This window comes from Plecotus auritus, assembly GCF_963455305.1.
Source record: "Plecotus auritus genome assembly, chromosome: 12".
Taxonomy (NCBI): Eukaryota; Metazoa; Chordata; class Mammalia; order Chiroptera; family Vespertilionidae; genus Plecotus; species Plecotus auritus.
Genome location: NC_137778.1, coordinates 39,023,202 through 39,044,359, shown reverse-complemented (window position 1 = coordinate 39,044,359; position 21,158 = coordinate 39,023,202). Strand labels below are relative to the sequence as shown.

Genomic DNA, 21,158 nt, shown 5'->3' with positions numbered 1-21,158 from the left:
TTGCAGGAGCAGTGGCCTCCTGCCCAGGGCCGAGGCACCTCCTGTCCCAGGTGGTGAGACCCTTCTGCCCCTCCCAGCCCTGGAGAGGCCGGAGGGGAGGCTGAGGCCCCCCCAGGTGCCATCCCAGAGGAGTGCGTTGTCCGCCCTCATTTCGTTGGAGGGCCGGCTGGAAAGACAGAGCTTTGAGCTGAGGCAGGAGGCCTGGCCTCGGTTTGATCCTGAGAAATGGGCACATGTGGCTACCCTTTACCTGTCCTCGTCTCTGACAGGTGGAGTGAGGGGTGGAAGGGACTAGATGGGACAGTTCTGTCCTTAAAAAGAAAAGAAGCTAAAGTGTGTGCGCACCGCGGGAATCCGGGCCAGCTCCTGATGCAGGGGAGGGTGCTTGGCACTCACAGGCCTGCCCCTGCCGCAGAGGACCCTGGGGCAGCAGGGAGGGAGGCACCAGGCGGGCTCCTTGGCCTGTGGGGTGAGAGTGGTCCAGGGCACACGGTCCCCCCTCTCCTCCCCCCGCTGCACCCCCTGCCCCGTCCCTTGGCAGCCCTTCCTGAACTTGTTTTTCGGAATCACTAATGACTTCACACGGGGCTCCCAGGGGCTCCCAGGGGGGCCAGCCTCCCGGCTAACTTTTCCTCAGAGAGCAGGCTTCTGCTCCCCTTGCTTCTTGGCAGAGCTGGGGTGTGCTGTCCCCACCCCCTTTGCTTCTGGGGGGAGGGTGGCGGCCAGGACTGTGGGCTCCCAGTGTCACGTCACCATGGCCACTGGGCAGCTAGCTCATCCCCGGATGCCACGGAGAGCTCAGAGGTTGGAGCTCTTGGCCCACGCGATGCCCACACCAGCCTGTATTGCCTTGACAGCCCATTTCTCAGGGGAAGAACACTGAGGCCAGGAGAGGAACTTGACAGTTACCTTCATGGGGCAAAGCAGGCAGGAGACGCTCCAGCAAAGTTGCCAAGAGGGGAAGTGTGTCTGTGGTCCTACCCCGTTCTTCTGTCCCTAGCTGATCAGCCCATCTGTGCTCAAGTGTGAATAAGCCTTGCCCTGGCCAGCGTGGCCCAGTTGGTTGGCATGTCGTCCCCTGCCCTCAAAAGGTCGTGGATTTGATTCCCAGGCAGGACACATACCTAGGTTGCGGGTTCGATCTCTGGTCAGGTGCATATGGGAGGCAACTGATCAATGTCCCCGCTGCCCCCGCCCCCAATCAATAAAAAAGTAAATAAGTCTTCGTGTATGCTGGGTGTCTGCCCTAAGCCATAGGTCCACATCCCTACGAGTGACAGTCATCAGGGAGCTGGCTGGGAGAGTATGGACAATTCAGAGAGGACTGTCGCGGGCCTGTGAAGTGACCCTGGCCGGGAGGTGGTGCAGGTTGATGTGAAGTTAAGCAGTGCTGGGTTCAAGTCCTCCCCGACCCCTTCCAGGCCGTGTGACATCAGGCAAGTCTGTAACCTCTCTGACCCTCAACTCCTCCTTCGTAAAACAGGATGATGAGGCCTGCTTCCCACACAGTGCCCCGCTGTGCCCGGCACGGAATGGACAGCTGGTGAATGTTCACTCCCAAAGTCCCCTCCTCACCTGCTCTCGCTCCATTTTCCAGACCCCCGTGTTCTCCTCCGGTGTGTGTGCTGCCCCCACCTCCCCATCCAGGTGCAGACTCCCCGGGAGGAGAGCAGCTCTGAGGCCTCATTAGACGGCAAGGCCATGGCCAGGTGGCAATCAGGCGTGGGGGTTACCAAGTGGTGGTGGGGCCATGGTCCCCTCTCACCCACCGATTTTGGCTCAGCCCTGTGCTCAGGGAGGAAGGCCCCCCCCCGCCCCCCACCAAGCAGAACAGGCAGCATCGTGGGCCCCAGCAACGGTGCCTGACAGTGGTGAATGGCATCGCATGAATAACAGATGAAGGCTCCATAATTGGTGTTATTACACATGCATTTCATCTCCATTCATAATGATTGGACACTTAACCCAGCCGTGCCTCTGCCGAGTGCCGCTGTCATCACTCTGCCGAGATCCCAGCAGCTGTCTGGACCAGCCGCTGCCACGCTCGGATCCTCACGGGTGCAGCTGAGTTTTCTTTGGCGCTTAGAGGCCAGGAAATGCCAGTTTGGGGAGAGGGAGGGTAGTTATTCTGGGCAGACCACCCTGTCTCCTGCGGTGGAGTGTATGTCTTCCTTTAGGCGCTTTCCACTGCCGGGCCGTCGGCTGGGACATCCTGAGGTGAGAGGCAAGAGAGGGGCTTGGACTTGGGGCTTCTGGATGTGGGTCATGGCTGAGCTTAGCAGGCTCAGCTGACAGGAAGAGGCCCAGGGTCACCTCCTAGCCCCCTGCCTCGGGGCATATCCCATCATGCAGTGGGCCTCCAAACGCAGTGTGCCCAGAATCCCCTGGGAGGTAATTTAGTGTGCCCCCAGCCTTTCTCACTCAGTAGGCTTGGGGGGGCGGGGCCTGGGGATGTGCATTTCTAACTGGTTCCCAGGTGATGCTGCGCTGCTGGTCCAGCGCCCCGCTTGGGGGAACGCTGCCGGAAGCCTCGCTGCGCCAAGCACGGCCTGCGGACAGGCAGCTGGGCCCGCGAGCTTGTTAGAAAGACAGAACCTGAGGTCCTGCCCTCACCGCAGAAGCGGAATGGCATTTTAACGAAGTCCCTGGTGATTTACTTACTCACCGGACCCGTCTGAGACGCCTTGGAGCACGGCTGGGTTAGAGATGGGCAGAGGCAGGCGGTGAGCAGGCTCGGCAGCTCTAGTCAGTTGCTTGCAGCCAAGACCAGCCTTGACCTTCGAGGCACTGTGACAGCGATTGGGAAGTACTGCCTTAAAGCACCCCAGGAGGTGGGGGAAGACCCTGTGAGGAGGGGATTTTAGCTCCTGGCTGTGAACTTTAACCCCACCCCTCACCATCTTTCTAATGGACCTCCTGGTGACCCATGCACACCCCCCCACACACACACAAGCAGAGGTCCCTGCCCCGCTGGGCTCACCCAGCCCTGTCTGACAGTCGCCCCCACTCTCCCCCTCACCCGCAGGTGGTGGCCTTTGCCTCTCTCTTCTTCATCCTGGTCTCCATCACCACCTTCTGCCTGGAGACCCACGAGGCCTTCAACATCGACCGCAACGTGACGGAGATCCACCGAGTGGGGAACACCACCAGCGTGCGCTTCCGGCGGGAGGTGGAGACGGAGCCCATCCTGACCTACATCGAGGGCGTGTGCGTGCTGTGGTTCACCCTGGAGTTCCTGGTGCGCATCGTGTGCTGCCCGGACACGCTGGACTTCGTCAAGAACCTGCTGAACATCATCGACTTCGTGGCCATCCTGCCCTTCTACCTGGAGGTGGGGCTGAGCGGCCTGTCGTCCAAGGCGGCCCGCGACGTGCTGGGCTTTCTGCGGGTCGTCCGCTTCGTGCGCATCCTGCGCATCTTCAAGCTCACGCGCCACTTCGTGGGGCTGCGCGTGCTGGGCCACACGCTGCGCGCCAGCACCAACGAGTTCCTGCTGCTCATCATCTTCCTGGCGCTGGGCGTGCTCATCTTCGCCACCATGATCTACTACGCCGAGCGCATCGGCGCCAGGCCCTCCGACCCGCGGGGCAACGACCACACCGACTTCAAGAACATCCCCATCGGCTTCTGGTGGGCCGTGGTCACCATGACGACGCTGGGCTACGGGGACATGTACCCCAAGACGTGGTCGGGCATGCTGGTGGGGGCGCTGTGTGCGCTGGCCGGGGTGCTGACCATCGCCATGCCCGTGCCTGTCATTGTCAACAACTTCGGCATGTACTACTCCCTGGCCATGGCCAAGCAGAAGCTGCCCAAGAAACGGAAGAAGCACGTGCCACGTCCGCCCCAGCTCGAGTCGCCCATCTACTGCAAGTCCGAGGAGACCTCGCCCCGGGATAGCACCTACAGCGATGCCAGCCCCGCTGCCCAGGAAGAGGGTCTGGTCGAGAGGAAGCGGGCAGGTGAGGTTGGAGTTGGGAGGGAAGGCCACCTCTCCCACCATGGCCCAGGGAGTCCCGGTGCTCCCCGGTCCTCGGGATCCAGGCTGTGCTTGACGGCTCTGTGCTCCCCCATGTGTAACGTGCCCGGTGAGGGTGGAGTAGAGGCTGAGTCTTTGTGTCCTTTGGTTCTCTGATAGCTTCCTGAACGTCGGGCCTAGGGGGCGAGCGTTCTGCGGAACTGGGGCTGCAGAGGGCAGCACATGGGCTGTAAGTTAGCAGCCTCGGTCCCTAATCTCGCCGTGCCCTCTCTGCTGCGTGCCCTGAGGCCAGTCACTCACCCGCTGTGGGCATAGATTCCGCACCTGTAAAATGGGAACAATATTCATATCCTACCCCCAGACTTGGACGGGACCCCAACAGGTGACAGAAAGTCTTTAGAGATCTTTACAAAGATCAGGCGCTGTCGTCAGCTGGAGAGCGGGGCGTCCCCAGGTGTGTCCACACGTGAATCACTTCTCCCCCACCTTCCAGTCTGCTGTCTCTGGCCTAATAAGTGCGATCACGTAACAGCAGGGGGAGGCCACCTGCTGCTCAGCACAAGCTAGACTGAGTCCGGGGCTTGGGGTTGGACACGGATGGGGGCGGTGGGTGGAGCCCAGGGGCAGTGGCCGGGCATTGCTGGGAAAGGATGCAGCAGTGGCGTCCGAGTCCTGGAACGGGGGCCTGAGGGCCTGAACCCCGGTCTTTAAGGATGGGAGGGGCCACCAGGAGAGCTCGCCCCCACCTGAGTCAGGAGATGGGAGAGGAGATTGGCTGAACCTTGGCACTGTGGAGTCAGGTCAGAGAATGGAACCTCACTGTTGGGAATGGGGTGGGCTCCTAAGGGAAGTTGGGATTCCTGGTAGGGGGTGCTGCTGGGTGCTAGGCCATCGGGGAGCTGGGGGTAGGCCAGGACACGAAGGTAGCAGCTTCTGGGCAATGTGGGAATCGTCCCTCAGGACAGGTGCCTGATTTGGGACACTCACCTGTGGCCTATTGGGGGGACACTCACCTGTGGCCTGTTGGGGAGTGCCCATCATACATGCTGAAACCACTCATTGCCTGGAGCCCTCCAGGCGCCTGGGTCTTCCTTAGACCTTGATGGAACAGCACCCATTGGGCTCCCCTTCTTCCCCCACCAAAGTGGTACCCCTCCCCCCCGTCCCTGAGTGTAAATCTCCAGCCAGCACTCCAGGGACCTGGAGCTGTACCCCAAGGCCGTTTCAGGGCTCAGAGGGAAACCTAATACCAGTGTGCAAGTCCGTGGCCAGCTGCCCGGCACACACTGACTGGCCATGCCTTAGCCTGGCCCTCACTGCTTGGCCACAGCAAGGGCATTACTGGTAATGCCAGGGCCACTGCCTTCAGACCCAGTGGCCCCCCTTCTGCAGATCCAAGGGCCCAGCTTCACCTGGGCTGCAGCCTGACCGGGCAGGAGCTGGAGTGAAGAGCCCACAGCACTGGAAGCTGAATTGGAGCCCTTTCCCCAACCAGGGTCCCCAGATACAGGGGAGCCCCAAGCTCAGGGAGCTCTGAATCCTTCAGGCGCTCGACTCCAGCTTGGCCGCCTGGTGAACAAGAGTAACCGCCTTCGGGTGGTCCGAGCAGACAGCTGGGAGCGCCACTCTGCTGGTGTAGCCCTGGCAGTGCCACCTGCACCCCAACAAGCCAGGCGGTCTCTGAGGGGATCCAAGCTCCTCAGGTGCAGCCTGAGCCAGACACAAGGAGGAAGCAGTCTGCCGCCTGGGGGTGAGGGGGACAATCTCACGGGGCAGCAGACTCAGGGAGTCCTTGCTTAGGGCACCTGTGGCCCCATCTCCCAGGAAAGACACCAGGCCAAGGCGAGGAAGGAAGCCAGCACCCTGCCCCCAGGACAGGCCCACTCCCTGGGCCCCCTCCTCAGGTTGGAGAAGTGACCCCAGGTGACCAGGGAGGAAGGCCTGGCAGCACTCAGCACGTCCTTTCTGTCTGACCCCCTAGATTCCAAGCAGAACGGAGATGCCAACGCCATGCTGTCGGATGAGGAGGGAGCGGGCCTCACCCAGCCCCTGGCCTCCGCCCCCAGCCCGGAGGAGCGCCGGGCCCTGCGACGGTCCGGCACCCGAGACAGAAACAAGAAGGCGGCCGCCTGCTTCCTGCTCAGCGCCGGGGACTATGCCTGCGCCGACGGTAGTGTCCGGAAAGGTATGGCTCCCCAGGCTGGGCAGGTGGGGAGCCCCCAGTGTCCCCCACAAAACTTGAAGTCCCCTCCTCCCCTGAGGCCGTGGCCATCATCTCCTCTTCCCTGGATGCACCTCAACTTTTAGGATGGGTACGCTGATCTCCCAGCCCCTGAGTGCCTTAGAAAGGCCCACAGCATCTCCAGGAGGTACACTTAGCCCGTACCCCAGTGCCCACAGGGAAGACAAGTGCTGACTGTGAGCAGGGGTCTATGGGAGCAGGGGTCCCTGCCCCTCCCCTCCATTCTGTCACTTCTCTTCCTCTGGCGCCTGCTGTGACCTTCAGGCCTGGCTTCCCAGGGTCACTGCCTGCCTTTCCCTTAAACCCAGCTAAGGCTCCCCCAAGTAAGTAGTCCCAACAACCCTCAGGAGTCGGGAAGAACGGGGTGCCGGTGTGAGGTCCCCTGGCACAGGCCCACCTCCTCCGTCCTGCCTGGGGGGCCTGGAGCCCAGGAGGGGCAGACCCAGCAGTTCTGCAGGCCCCGGATGTGACTTAAGTAGAGCCAGAGGGTGACAGGGAGGGGGAGACCGGGGCGGCTGGGGGGGGGGGGCAGGGTAGGGCTCCCCTCCTAGGTGTGTTCTGAAGGGTTGGAAGTGCACAGAGGCAGCCATGGCCTCTCTACAGCGCCATCAGCAGGCCCCAGACCCTGCACAGGCCCCAGCAGAAGTCGGGGTGGAGCTGGGGCTCCTGGCCTGCAGGGGGGCAGGAATGTGTGTGTGTGTGTGTGTGTGTGTGTGTGTGTGTGTGTGTGTGTCTTCCCTGTCCTGTGGCCTAACCTCCCTACACACTCTGCCTAGTTTCCGAATCAATCCCGATCCCCCTTAACAAAGCCTTGCCCTGGTTCTCGGGCCATTTCTTACCCGGCCCTCCTCCAGCCCAATCCCCCGCCACTTCCCACTGTCCCCAAACCCCAGACCAGTGAGGCAGGGACAGTGCCTGCTGCAGGAATAGCCTGCGATGCTGCAGTCCCCCCAAGGATGTCCCCTGGCCTGTCCAGCCCACGTGGCCTCCAGAGCCACCTTCCCAGGCCCTGTTCCCGGCCCTCCCAGCGCCACTGTTCCCACAGGATCCCCAGGGTGCCCTGACCCCAACCAGGCCCTGCGGGGTGGATGTCAGCGTAGGTCCTGTGGGGTGTCAGAAACAGGAGCGATTTGGCAGCTGGAAGGGGATGGCCCAGGTGGCTGTGCTCAGCCCGCTGCACCCTCTCCTGTCCCTCTGGTCACCCCTGGCCCTTGCGCGCCCCCATCCTCTGGCCCTGGAAGTGCCTCCCCCTGCTCCCCACCCCAGCATGCAGTGGCTTCCACTATGTCCTGGTCAGACCCAGATGCTACTCTGAGGGCAGCTCACTAAGTGGCCAGCCCAGAATATGAGGAGGGGGACCCACCCTCATGGAGGACTTGAGCACCCCTGCTTTCGCCCCAGTGTTGTGAGGGGCTCCGTGGAAGTAACGGAGTGGAGGAGGGACCGTGAGGTATGGGGAGCAGGTGGCCCTGGGGAAGGCGTGTGTATGGGGCCCGTGTCCCACCACCGCATCTCTGGGTGCTCCTGAGGACTGGCTGCTGTTTTCAAGATGCCTCCACACTGCTTCCTGGCAACAAGCATGTAACTCAGCCAATTAGAGTGACCTTCGAGCAGGAACAGGTGGGTTGCCGGGAAACGGGCCGTGCCGTGCGCTCTCGGCAACTTTTCCCTGCGCCAGGCCCGCTGCTCTCACTTCTCTGCACGGGGCTCATGGGGGACCAGGAGAGAGTGGCACAGGGCCCCATGTGAGCCTGCAGCTGCCCAGGCATCAGAGTGAGGGCTGCCTGGAGGAGGTCGCCACCTGCTGCCCAGGGCTTCTGAAAGGGGGGTGCCGAACCTTCATGCAGCTGGAGGGGAACTTAGCCCGGGACAGTGCAGGGCAAAGGTCAGTGGGATGTGTGGCCCTGGAGTCCACCCTGAGGGGCCCAGGTGACCGGGGAGCCTTCCACCCAGCTGGGCCGCCTGCCCGGCAGGGTCCCCTGGAGTTCGATGCCGTGGAGCCGCTCAGGTGAGCAGCGCGCCCTCTGACCCTGTGCCTTTTCTTTACCAAGGCCGTGAAAAGTCCAGGAGTCTAAGCAACATAGCCGCAGCAGCTGGAGCCAGTCTGGGGTTGTCTCCCCTGGCGCCCCGATACAGCTCGCCCTACTCTCCAAGAAAGCTCCTGCTCTCCCTCCCTCCACACCCCCTCACCAGCCCGCCGCCTGGACACTCGGCCCCGTAGCTGCGCTGGCCCTCCTGCCCCTGGGCCCGCACACACAGGGAGGCACACTCGTGCCCGCCGGCCCCGCTCCTGGGGCCTCAGGGAGCCGATGGATGCAGGAGAATTCAGGCCCCTGAGCCTCTCCTCCACAGCACCCAGCTCCCCACAATGCTCAGGTTTGGACCTGAGGGCAGAGGGGATTACTCTCAGGGCCCCCCATCCTGAGGGGGAGGGGCAGCACCCCCAGGACCTGTGTCTCTGCGCCCTGCCCTCCCCCACAGAGTCCCACCTTAATCACATCCATTTCCATTCCTTGTGGCCTTCAACCAGTAACCACTGTCTCTGTCTGTCTGTCTGTCCATCCCACACCCAGACCAGCAAGGAATAAGGCTGTCCCGTGAGCATCTCTGCTGGTGGCCACCCTAGGAGAAGAGGGTGTTCTCCAGCTCTGGCCTGGGGTGCGGGGAGGCCCTCCTCTCCGGGGGACACCCACACCCCATCTGCGCCCCCGCCTCGGCCCCTCTCGCCACGCTGCTTTCCTCTGCTTCCAAGCTGTTGCCTCCCCTCCCCCTCCGCTGCCTCACTGCCAGCCCAGCCCCTGCTCCTCGCCTCGCTCCCACCCAGCCTTGCGCTCTGCGTTGCTGCCAGAACCGGAGACTCATCTAATTTCTCTAGTTAAGTGTATTCATTTACCTAACGAGCCAGGAGCACAACAGGTTTGTAAGTCACCGTGTGAGCAGGGCTGCACCTTGGCAGGGGCAGCTGAGGGGTAGTGTGGGGACAGAGCTACCCTGCCCGCCACTCCGGCACGGACACCCTGGCACGGCCACCCTGCACTGCCAGGGGGGCAGAGCCGCAGCGCCCCTCCCCAGCAGTGGGCAGAGCGCGGCCCTCAGGCCGGCCCCCCGCAGCCGGGACCAGCCCAGGGCCGAGGGGCCGCAGCCCAGGGCTTCCTGTGCCACCTGATGGGAATGAGAGCTGACAGGGGAGCCGTGGGCCTGGCAGTTTTTAGAGTCAGATTATGCAACTGGTTGAGGGAATGACTAAGGAGGGGCCGTGGCTGCTGCTTCCAGGGTGGGCAAGGATGGGTATGGCAGGACAGGGCTGGGGAGGACGCTGGGAAACCCTGAAGGCGGACTGGGAGCAAAGGTCAGCTCACTCCGGGGTGCGGGAGCACCCCACTCAGCGTCGTCTCCAGCCCTGGGCAGGCTCGGGGTGCGCCTTCTAGAAGGTCTGTTCCCTGTGGGGGCTGGGAGAGCCCGGCCCTGCTGTGGTCTCGGGGGGCCTGCCTCCCACTGTCTCTCACAGTGAAGTGTCCCCCGAGGAGTGGAGAAGACCCAGGGGACCTATGGGACCACCCTTAGGAAGGAGCAGGTCCCTTTCAGGGACAGGGACAGGGACAGGAAGGCCCTGGGATCAGGATGGAGACGCCAGGTAGCTTCTCCCTCAGGGCCGAGTGCGAGGGCCCAGCTGCTCCTTCGCGAGGACAGGCCCGGTCCTGCCCCGCAGGGCTCCCTGGCACCCTGGCTCCCTGGCACCCGGGCCTGGCTCTGACGGGGACATGACGAGCTGGGCGTCCGGTTTAGCACGGGTGCCACGGCTATTTTCTCTCTGCCTGGCGCTCCGGTTCGGGGAGCTGAGGCGGCTATTTCGGTGGCAGCCCTCCCCTCGCGTTGTCAGCAGCCCAAGTTTCCACGGCACCCACCGCCCCCTTTCCTCCCACGGGGACGGGCATGCTCACGGCACCCCTGTGGTGGGCACAGATGTCCCTGGGCGATGGGAGGCAGGAGTGCCAGGCTGGAGCACCTAGTGCCTTGGGAGAGGGGCTCCCCCACACCCCTCCCCGCCCCCCTGGCTTCTGTAGGGGAGACCCTGACCCAGCGCCTAGCTGATGGAGAGCAGTGCAGGTGTCTGCCCCTCTAGCTCTCAGCACCTCGGCCTCTGGGGGGCCCTGGGGAAGGCAAAGCAGGTTGTGGAGCTGACAGAGACCCTGGGCTCTGCCTAGCAGGGGAGGGGGCGGGGGGTGGCTGCCTGCAGGGGCCCAGGCTGGCCCAGGCTCAGGCCTCCCTCTGGGGAAGGCTCTCCTCGCCCTTCCCCCACAATCTGACAGCCCAGTGCACTTCACCTTGGATCTTGACCTGGACCTGTCCCCGTTCCTTGGCTTCCAGAAGCCTTTCCTCCACAGCTGGGCCCAGCCGCGCCCGCAGGGCAGGGGAGCAGCCTGGGAGGTGTTCGCCTTATGTTCAGTTTGTGTTCAGTTTGTATCGGGGCTGGAGGCCACTTCTCAGCCCAGGGCTTCTGGGAGGCGAAGCTGGAGCTGGGACCAGCCGGGTTTGTTTTCTCCACAAGGACGGGCACAGTCGCGCCCCCCAGCCCTCCTGGTCAGCATTCAGCCTCCAGCCCTGGGACTCTGCCTGCCTGATGGAGGAGGGGGCTGGGTATGCCATGGCTGAGCCCCGTGGAACAATGGGCGGGCCCCAGGTGGTGGTAGCAGATGGAGCCACGGGGGGTGAGGGGGGAGCCCAAGTGGGCAGGCAGCAGCCGGGGGCTGGCTCGGGGGTGACAGGCCAAGCAGGAGCTTCCCCCACTGGCTTGTGCCGGGCTGCAGAGCTGGGTCCCTCTCTCCTGGGCTAGTGGTCCCTCTGTCCCGAGCCGGTATGGAGATGAGCCATCACATCACCCAGGCGATGAAGGGCCTCACCCTGGACCCTGACCCATTCCTGCCCTTCCTGGCCTCAGCCCTGTGTCCCCATGCTGTCCAGCTCTGCTCCTGGCCTACTCTGTAGCCCACACACAGCCTGTTCGGCAGCTGCTTTCCTCCTAACGTCTCGTTTTTTGTGTCTCCCTTTCTTTTGCTGAACTCCTTGCCCTCCGCCCCCTGAAGGCAGTGTTGAGCCGAAAGTGTGCGTCCCAGTGTCTCACACCTGTGCTCTTTAACACAGAGACCTGCCAAGACGCTCTCTCGTCCAACTATGCCCAGGCCGAAGTCCTCACCCTCTCTTAAAGCGGCAGCAACGTGAGAGAGACAGGCAGACAGACAGAAAGCCAGAGGCTTAGGGAAACTCTGGAACCCAGGCAAGCACCTTTCGCTGGGCAAGACTTGCTGGCACAGGACTGATGGAAAACCTCCCGCGTGACCCTCGGGGCCCGGAGCCATCCGGGTCCGACGTTTTGTTCTGTTGTGATTGAAGAGATATATATGCACATATAGTATCTATATTCATACATACTGTTCTCGTGTGTGTAGTGCACGTGCTATTGGTGGTCTGTCTTCGTTAGGCTGTCTCCCCGAGCCCTTGCCCCTCCCCCAGGCCCCCCTTCCCTTCCCTCCCCTTCCCTGACCCCTTGTTCGCGTTGTACGTGCCGCGTGTGGAACATCCCGGGAAAAGTGTGCCTGGGAACCGCCAGTCCAGCTGGGTGGGCCCAGACTAGACTCGCCCTGTAGGGGTGTTTCCCTGTGGGCCGGTGGCCTGTGCAAGGACAGGTTGCCCCCGGGGTCACTGCCCCACTAGCCACACCCCACCCCAGATTGGGGTTCTACCTCCCACCCCACGCCCCAGTTGTGGGGGGACTTCCAGGGGCTTCTCTGCAGCTTCTTTCACCCCTCCCCCCCCTTCCCTGTGTCCTTGACGGAGGGGGCATTTTGGGTTTTTTTTTTAATCTTTGGTTTTTCTGTCTCCCTCGTCCGTTTGTTTTCAATGATGCTGCCGGGCAGACAGGCAGGGAAGGGGTCTGTCTGCCCACCGGGCTCAGGGGTCTGAGAAGGGGAAGCCTCGGGCGAGTGGAGACCAGTTGCAATACTGTACTTCCTGGCCGGTGGCCAGAGGATGCGTGCAATAGCAGAGGCCAGGTGACCCCTTCGACCTTGGCCTCTGCCCCTCCCTCGGCGCTCCCTCCCCACGCCTAGCCCGCCCTGCCCTTCCGTGGTGTTGGTCCTTTTCTAAAGCTGCCCCCTCCTGTGTGTCTGAGGCAAGCCTAGGCCAGGGCCCTGTCACCCTGTCTGCATGCCTTCGACTGTCATGCTGTGCTCGACCCTCAATAAAGACATCCGGAGCGTCCAGCTGCTCCTGCGTGTGAGCCACCGCCTCCGCCTCTCCTTTCCGGGTTCTGTGTCTGTGGGGACCTCCCTGGCTCCCATCCCGACACCTGAGAAATGCAACACCCTCCTCGTAATCCCGGCCCCACCAGGCTTCATCCGTTCGGAGCGAGACACTGGTGCTCAGGGAGGAACCGTGAGCTGCCCAAGGTCACCCCCTGAGCCTCCCCTGCCTCCCGGGCCGGGTTCGGAGTCCACCTGCCGCGTGGCCTCCCACCGCCCCTGGAAGAAGCGGCTGTTGGTTAGGCAGCCACTGTGTCCCTGCTGGTTTGCGCAGGGCCTCCCTCCCCGCCCGCCCAAGTCGCACCACTTTATGTGGGCCAAGGCCCTGGGGATGCCAGAGCCGTGAGAAGCCTGGATGGCTGGTGAACCGAGGCCGGCAAGGGGCTGGTGGCACAGCCGGGACCACTTAGGGCCGGGCCATGAGCGCCTCCGGGGCCCAGAGAGGGTGGGGTGGTGGGAAGTGACAGGGCCGCCCCTCACTGTCACATAAGGGCACACGCAGGGCTGGCTTCACGGGCCTGTGGCCTGGGCAGTTGCTCAAAAGGGCCCACGCTTGACTTCATCGCAGCTGCCGCTGACTTGAAATGACGAATGGTTCTGGAGGGGCCCTGGGCTTGCATTTTGCACTGGGCCCTGTGAATTACGTAGCCAGGTCTGTTTGTTCTCCTTTCTCTCTTTTTTTTTTTAAATATGTTTTTATTGATTTCAAAGAGAGGAAGGGAGAGGGAGAGAACCATTAATGACGAGAGCAGCATCCGTCGGCTGCCTCTTGCACGCCCCCCACTGGGGACTGAGCCTGAAACTGGGCATGTTACCCTGACCAGGAATCAAACTGTGAGCTCCTGGTTCCTGGGCTGACGCTCAACCACTGAGCCACACCAGCCTGGCTGGTCTCCTTACTCTCGTCTTACTTCTTACGCCTACTCCAGGTGTGATAGACTCATAGGGCCTCGGTTTAAAGTCTGCACCTGCCACTCAGTAGGTGAGTCATTTGGGACAACCTCGCTGGCCCTCAGTTTCCCTGTCTGTACAATGGGGACAATGGTAGCCCCTACTTCAGAGACAGCAGCGAGTGGAAAGCCTGGCATCTCTGTATGACATACGGTAGATGCACGACAGTATCCGTTCCTGCCCCACCCTTCTCCTGTAGCTCTCGGGCTTTCTCCCCAGACTTCTGCCATCTCTGCATCCAGCCACACGGACAGAGGACAGAGGACAGAGCAGCCCGGGTGAGGACTGAGGACACGGGGCCGAGGGGAGGGGAGGGGAGGGCAGGGAAGATGCGAGGGAAGCCTGTTCCTGAAGCGAAAGGCAGAATTGGGCTTGGAGCCTAGGCCGCAGAGGCGAGGCATGGCAGGCGGCCAGTTGTCAATTAAAGATAAGATCTCTCCTCGGCTGTGGAGGGCAAGCCGGGGCTTTGACCCTCCCCCTGTCCCCCCCCCACCCCCCCAGACAGGAGAAGCCATTTGCAGCCCGGCTCAGCTTGGCCCGCCATAATGGGGTGGGATGCACTGCTGGCTCCCTAATGTTACGCACCAGGGCCCACGTCCAAAATGGCTGAGTTTATATATAGATTGTGTGGAACCATTTCATGACCAGGGGCAGAGAACCCAACAAGCAGCCCGGGGTTCCAGCTGCCAGGGTGGTCCTGAGGGGCCCCAAGGAGATGCAGCTGGGGTCCCGGTGACCCCTGGAGGGGAGAGGCGCCGGGTGCATGAGGGCGGAGAGGTCAGGGAGAAGCGGGCGAGGCACTCCTCCCACCTTCCAGAAACGGCAGGCAGTTCTGCCCCCGGGGGACCAGGCTGGGCTTCCTCTGGCCCGGAAGCTGGTGGGGAGCCCGAGGGAGGGAGCCGGTTAAAGAGCGGGGCACTGGTGGTGGAGACTGACTTCGGTGGTCAGAGGGACTCGGGTTCGAGTCCTGGCTCCGGCTCTCCTTGTGTGGCCTTGGGCAGATTACTGATGCTGTGTGAGCCTCTATTTCCTCATCTGTGAAATGGGAGTAACGATGCTGTCGACGTCCTGGAGCTGTTGGGAGGGGTCAGTGAGGCCGGCCCTGTAGCGCCGAGCACAGGGCCCACTCATTCCCATCGCTTACAGATACGGGGCGGTGGGGGGACCGCTCACCCTGGTAACACGTGACCAGTTGGTGGATGGCCTCACCTTTCAGACAGGTGCTGTGACTTAGCCTCACTGTGGCGGCGCCCTCCGCTGGTGAAGGAGGAAGACCCAGGGCGGTAACAGCAAGCAGCCGACGGGTGCTGGGCAGTGCCCCTGATGCTCCTAAAAACGCACTCAAGGCTGCTGGTCGTCCTTGCTCCAGAGGAGAAAACAGCACAGCAATGTCAGTTCACTTCTCCAAGGTCACACAGCGCATAAGTGCTGAAGCTGGGACTGAACCCAAGGAGTCTGGCTCCTGGGTCCAACGCTTAGCTGCCGACCAGGCACCTAAGTCCTACCCCCTAGGTGTGTGCTCTTTAACGTTTTTATGAAGGTGTTGTTTTCCCCTTTTGTAGAGAAGCCACCACCGAGCCTGAGGAAGTGAGGGATCTGATCATGTCGCTGCCCCCGCCCCTCACTTAAAATCGAGGAGGCTTCCTGAATTGATTAGCGGGAGGTACCACCCCATTCAGGGAGCCCTTGGTTCTTTTTTTTTTTTTTTTTTTAATATATTTTTATTGATATTTTACAGAGAGGAAGGGAGAGGGATAGAGAGCTAGAAACATCGATGAGAGAGAAACATCGGCCAGCTGCCTCCTGCACACCCCCTACTGGGGATATGCCCGCAACCAAGGTACGTGCCCTTGACCGGAATCGAACCCGGGACCATTCAGTCCGCAGGCCGACGCTCTATCCACTGAGCCAAACCAGTTTCGGCAAGCCCTTGGTTCTTCCTTCTGCGTTTTACTGTCTGTGCTCGGAAGGGGATGACCCGTGGGAACCTGTCTGGGAACCAAGTTAGACGACTCGGTGCAAAGGTGACCCCCACCTTCAGGCACTTGGAGGGCACCGAGGAGGAGTGGGTTCAGATTACCCCCTGGTCCCAGAGAGCAGACCTGGCCCAGCAGGTGGAAATGTTAGGAAGGCAGATGGGGTTCAACGAAGAGCCTTCTGTTTGCCTTGCCCTGGCACACTGAACGCGTGGTGGCATCGAAGGCATCGCATACAAATGAACAGGGCAGCCCCCGCCGCGTCCCTCAGTCCCGCTCTCCTCCCCCAGGTGACACCACTCCCATCTGGTGTTGGGCCCTTCCAGGCCCTTTGAAAAGGAGCCGCTGTCTTTATTCTTTTTCAGTCCTCACCTGAGGACATGCTTAGAGAGCAAAGGAGAGAGAGGGACGAACCGTAACCCAGGCGTGCGCCCCGACTGGGAATCGAACAGCAGCCTTTCGGTGCACAGACGATGCTCAGCCAACGGAGCCACCGGCCGGCCGGGCAGAGGTGCTTCTAACAACACTGCCGGGCTGTGCACCGAGAAGGTCCCAACCCTGGAAGTTTGGGGAGACGCTGGATGGTCCTATGCCGGGGGGGGGGGGGGGGGGGGCGGTTTGTGGGAAGAATTCCCGCCCCACGTGGGAGGTGGAGTTAGCAGCCCTCGTCCAATTGGACGGTGTTCGGAGGCACGTGGGGCCCCTCAGCTGGTTAGTGGTGGAGGCGGGCCCAGACCCAGGTCCCAGCAGGATCGGATGAAATCTTCCCAGGATGATTTTCCTCAACGTCCTTAACTCAGGGGAATTCCCGGCGAGACTCCGCCTGCCTCTCCCCGGCCAGTCCCTGGTGTATGCGGGGTGGAGTCCGGCACGTTGTCGGGGTGCCTTTAGCCCCGAGGGACTTGGATTCCCGGGGCCTGGGTTGACCTGTACCCAGGGCGCCTCCCCCCACAGCCTCGTCATTCACCATGAGTACCCGCCTTCATGCCGGCCCCAGGCTCTGTGCGCACTCTGGTACCCGCCCGGCAGGTGGCACCGAGCGGCTCAGCCCCCTGGGCCTGTGGTGGCCACACCTGTGCCCAGACAGCACCGTGTTGCTGAGGGCCGCCGGGGACTCAGGCCTGCTCTCTGGGCAGCCTCAGTTGGGCGTCGTCGTCAGAGGAGAGGGAGGCAGGAGGAGACCCGTGGCTCCAGGTCAAGGTCGGGGCCTTCTCTGTTGGCGCAGGAAGCTTCTCCTTTCCCCTTGGGCTGTGGGCCGGCCCCGCCCTCGGCCACTCTGCCTGCCTCTGGGCGACTCCCTAAGAGTCTCCTGGAATTGCGGGCTCTGCTCCCCAAACCAGCAATACCTGGCTTGGGGAGATGGGGTGGCCGGCAGGGGTCCCTTCCTTTCCCTCGGTATTCTTCCCTGGTTGACCTCATTCACTCCCACAGCCTTAAACACCGCCCAGGCTGGTGATAGCCACGGTTATAGTTCCGGCCCAGAACGCTCCTCTCAACTCCATTCATTCATTCACTCCCTCACTCATTCATTCAGCAAGCACATATTGAGTCTTTTCTCTATTCCAGATCCTGCTCTCCATGCTGGGGGTACAATAGTGACCCAAATAGCCAACCCCCCTCCCCTCCCTCTCTCCATGCCACTCGCCCTGCCTGCCCGGCCCTTCCGGGCCCCTCCACCGCTCCCCTGACCCTGGGCTTTGATTTCACTCTGCCCCTGTCCTCCCCTCTCCACGTGCGACCACCACCCTTCCCAAGGCCGAGCCAGAAACTGGGGTGTCATCGTTAAGTCCGCCCACGCTCTCATTCCTTAACTCACTCACCGTGCCTTAGATCTTTATTCAGTGCCTGTACTGTGTCCTGGGGAACGGCCCGTGAGCAAGACCAACAGGCTCGCGGCCCTCACGGAGCTTACAGCCTAATGGGGCAGATGGGCCAAAAGATCAGGGGGTAAAATCCAACAACATGCCATCCCATTAGCGAGCTCGGCCTGCCTAGCTCTGAAATAGCCACAGAGTCTCCATCTCCTGTGCTCACTCCAGCACGGCAGTGGGGCTCACCCTGGCCTCTCACCTGGTAGCCCAGGGTCCCACCTACCCTCATATCACCCAGCCTCCACCCAGCAGCCTGAAACCCCAGTGGCCAGATTCCCACTGCATTTCCAATAAAATGCAAGCGGCCTCAGCAGGGCCCTCCTGCCCCCTCCCTCAGCCCTGAGCCTTTTTGGCCTTTTCCTCACGGTCTCTTCCACCTTTAGGGTTTGCGCTCACTGATCCCTCATGTGGACCCCCAAACCCCAGCTCCCCCTGACTCCTTTACTTGGCTCATCTCCGTGGGGCTTAGACCCCCTGTGAGGGCGTGCTGTGGATTGCCTGCCTAGCCCAGTACTCAGGCCCCATCCATCTTTTATGAATGAGTGGCGGGTGGAGATGGCCCTGCTGAACTCCAGCCCTCCACCCCCCCCCCCCCCGAAGCTGGCTCTGCACCTCACTTCTAGGGCAGTGGTCGGCAAACCGCGGCTCGAGAGCCACATGCGGCTCTTTGGCCCCTTGAGTGTGGCTTTTCCACAAAATACCACGTGCGGGCGTGCGCGTACAGTGCGATTGAAGGAGTACCCTAATTAAGTTAATAACACTGTACCTACCTATATAGTTTAAGTTTAAAAAATTTGGCTCTCAAAAGAAATTTCTTTTATTTTTTTAATTGTTTGAAGTATTACAAATAGTAGCACATATGTCTCCTTTATTTTTTTTCCCCATTGACCTCCCCCCGGCCTCCCCTTCCCCCCCAATACATGCCTTTACCTGCCCCCCCCCACCAGTGTCTTGTATCCATTAGTTATGCTTATATGCATGCGTACTAGTCCTTCGGTTGATCTCTTATAGCCCCCCCACCACCACCACCACCAAAAGAAATGTCAATCGTTGTACTGTTATTTGGCTCTGTTGACTAATGAGTTTGCCGACCACTGTTCTAGGGCATTCCTGGGAGCCACGGGGAACAGCCTGAAAGCTCTTCTCTTTACATTATTCATTTCCTGCCTGAGAAACTGTCGGAACAACGAGGCGGGTGGGGGGCTGGGAGAGAGAGGAGAGGGGAGGGCAGAGGAGGGGAGGAGGGGAGGGGAGAGGAGAGTTCCCGTGGCTCTTCCTTTGGAACTCAGCGTTCATACGGGGTAGTTTGGGTAGCTGGAAGGTTTCCCCTCCCGCTGGCTCCCCATCAGGGCCTGGCACAGTAGGTGCTCAGGGAAATGTCCAAGGGAATGAAAGTGCTGGAAAAGGGAAAGGTGAGGAAGAAGGGGGAGGGGCGAGGAAGGGGGTGAGGAGATGAACGGAAGGATGGAGGGAAGTGAGGTTGGGATGTGGGAGAGAAGGGAGGAAAACCTGGAACCAGGACTTGCCTGGCCCGGCATGGCCCTCAAGCCAGTCCCACCCCCCACCCCATCCCCATGCAGTCTTTCCTGAACCCAGAGCCTCCCGCTCCTGCTCAGCCTCGGGGGGACGTGGGCTCCTCCAGCAGCAACCTGAGCTCTCAGCACACAGACCCTGCGGCCTCTGGGGGTGACTGCCCCTGAGGAGACCTATGCAGGCTCCAGAGCTGAGATTCCTTAACCCCGGGCACCACTCCACCCCCCATGTCCCTAGAGACCCCCCCTAGCACCTCCTTCCCATGCCTCCTATTTAGGCCCCAGGTCTAAGGACAATGGCTTCAAATTCAGTGCCAGCGATCTAATGTTCAGAGCAGACAAAGAGAAACACACAAACCCGCAGCTCCATCCTCACAGCCCAGGCCCAGGCCGGGCCAGATGCCCCTCAGGAAGACCGGGGAGCCCAGGAGGCTCCAGGCCGGAGATGCTGCTGCAGGCCCAGCTGTAGCCATGGTGCCCTCCCTGGGGCGGCGGCTCCCAGCTCGCTGTGCTGTCGAGAGCAGAGTTGTCACCACCCCGCCCCGGAGAAGCTGCCCCAGGATCCTGAACCCTTTCCAGGCCTCTGGAGGGTCAGCCTGGTGCAGGCCTGTGACATCCTCTCAGTGCCCCAGGCGACCACAGGACCAGGACCGGGAGTCAGAACCAGCCCCTTCCCAGCACCCCAGCTGCTCCAGCCTTGGCCTCAGGACACCCCCTCCCCACACTCCCCTGAGGGCCCACACTGTTTGTGCTCCTGGCAAATCCATCAGGGACCTCGGTTCTCTCAGGACCCCACTGGAGGTGGCAACCAGCTCCCAGGGGGTCTGGAGGCCGAATGTTGAGGATTGGGGGGTGGGTGTTGAGAAGGTTCCAGTGGTGCCACTCCCTCTAGGCCTCCGTGTGCTGCATTGTGACACGCTGCACTTCCCTGGACAGGACTAGGACTCTTCCTCTGTCTTCCTGGGGTTTTCTCTCCCCTTGCCAGGGCCTCTCACGAACTGCCACCACCTTACTGACCCTTAAACAGACACACATTTCCAGGGTCCTTCTGTCTCTCTTCACTCTCTCTTCGTTTTCTGATCCATGCATAGGAAAGTACCTCGTATCAGTCAACCACACTCTAGTATAAATTAGGGCCCATGCCTATTTTATCTCCTAGGACATGGAATTACTAGAATCCCTTTCAACGTATGGAATGAGGGCCGCCCTGGGAATCCAATCTCCCTGGCCCTTATCCAAGGGTGATATGAAGGTTCAATGAGAAAGTGGGTGGTTGGGTCTTCTGGGACCTCGACAGCCGGAGAGCTAGTACCTCCCTCAGGAAATAGTAACAGCTAACGCTGAGTGCTTTCCGAGGGCCAGGCACTGTTCTAAGCCCTCTATGAGAATTAGTCCTCAGAACAAATCCAGGAGGTAAGGGCTCTTCTAATCACACCCATTTTACAAATGAGGAAACCAAGGCAGAGATGACCTTGACAGAGATCTCAGGTAGCAGATTTCACACCCTGATTTTGACCCGAACCCATGCAGCCCGGCTCCGGTCTCAGTGCTCCTGGGCCCTGGCTCTGTGGCTACACACAGCCACAGGTAGGAGCTGGCCCTCAGCACCACTCTCACTGATTTCCCGCCACTGGCTTTGCCGCTTGTGAGCTGTGTGACATTGGGTAAATGACTGAACCTCTCTGAGCCTGGCCCTCCATCTGTGAAATGGGGAAATTACACATCTCCTGCAGATTGGCCAGGAGGAGTAAACGGAGGGGGAAGGCAGACGCAGGAAGGGAATGGTGCCCAGTGCATGTCCTTCCCCATGTCTACTTAGAGGAAGGGCCAGGGGAGTGGGGTCGGCAGGCCCGACTTCCACAACAGAAAGTACTAGAAAGCCCTTTCCAGAATGCCCTTGCTAGGGCTGCTCACTGCGCGGATGACGGGATGGTGGCTGCGTCCGCCCGATGCAGGGCCGTGGGGCCTGAATGAGGTGACTCACCGGCAGCGCATTTCCCTCTTGGAGACTCGGAAGCAGCGATACCTGTGAACCTGCTTCCCAAAGCAGTGAGGAGTCAGAGCGAAGCCCTTGAAGCTGCCTGCGCCCAAGGCTGCCACCTGTCTGCCCTAGGGCCTGGGGGTCAGGAGCTGCCCCCAAGTCTTTTCCACACACACCTGTGAGCCCCTGGGAATGGCAATTGGGAAGGAAATGAGGTAAGAGAAAGCAGCAAAGGAGAGACAGAGCGGATCTCAGGAGAGGAGGTGGGGGAGGGGAGGGGAGGGGAGGGGAGGGGAGGGAGAAAGGAAGAGTGGAAGATGGAGGTGT

At 61.3% G+C, this 21,158-nt stretch overlaps 1 protein-coding gene across 6 annotated transcripts in view; it reads left to right on the top strand.

Annotated features, from left to right (window-relative positions):
* KCNC4 (potassium voltage-gated channel subfamily C member 4) overlaps positions 1–21,158 on the top strand; it is an 83,624-nt gene that overhangs the window by 8,732 nt on the left and 53,734 nt on the right. For 2 of the 6 annotated variants that reach the window (XM_080648977.1, XM_080648976.1), the window contains exons 2-3: positions 3,026–3,962; positions 5,961–6,164. In XM_080648977.1, coding sequence (XP_080505103.1) covers positions 3,026–3,962; positions 5,961–6,164 — 1,141 coding nt within the window. Of the gene's footprint in view, positions 1–3,025; positions 3,963–5,960; positions 6,165–8,272; positions 10,748–10,770; positions 10,860–11,305; positions 12,504–21,158 lie in introns of those variants that run through there. The other 4 variants (XM_080648975.1, XM_080648979.1, XM_080648978.1 and 1 more) reach the window with 4 other exon arrangements.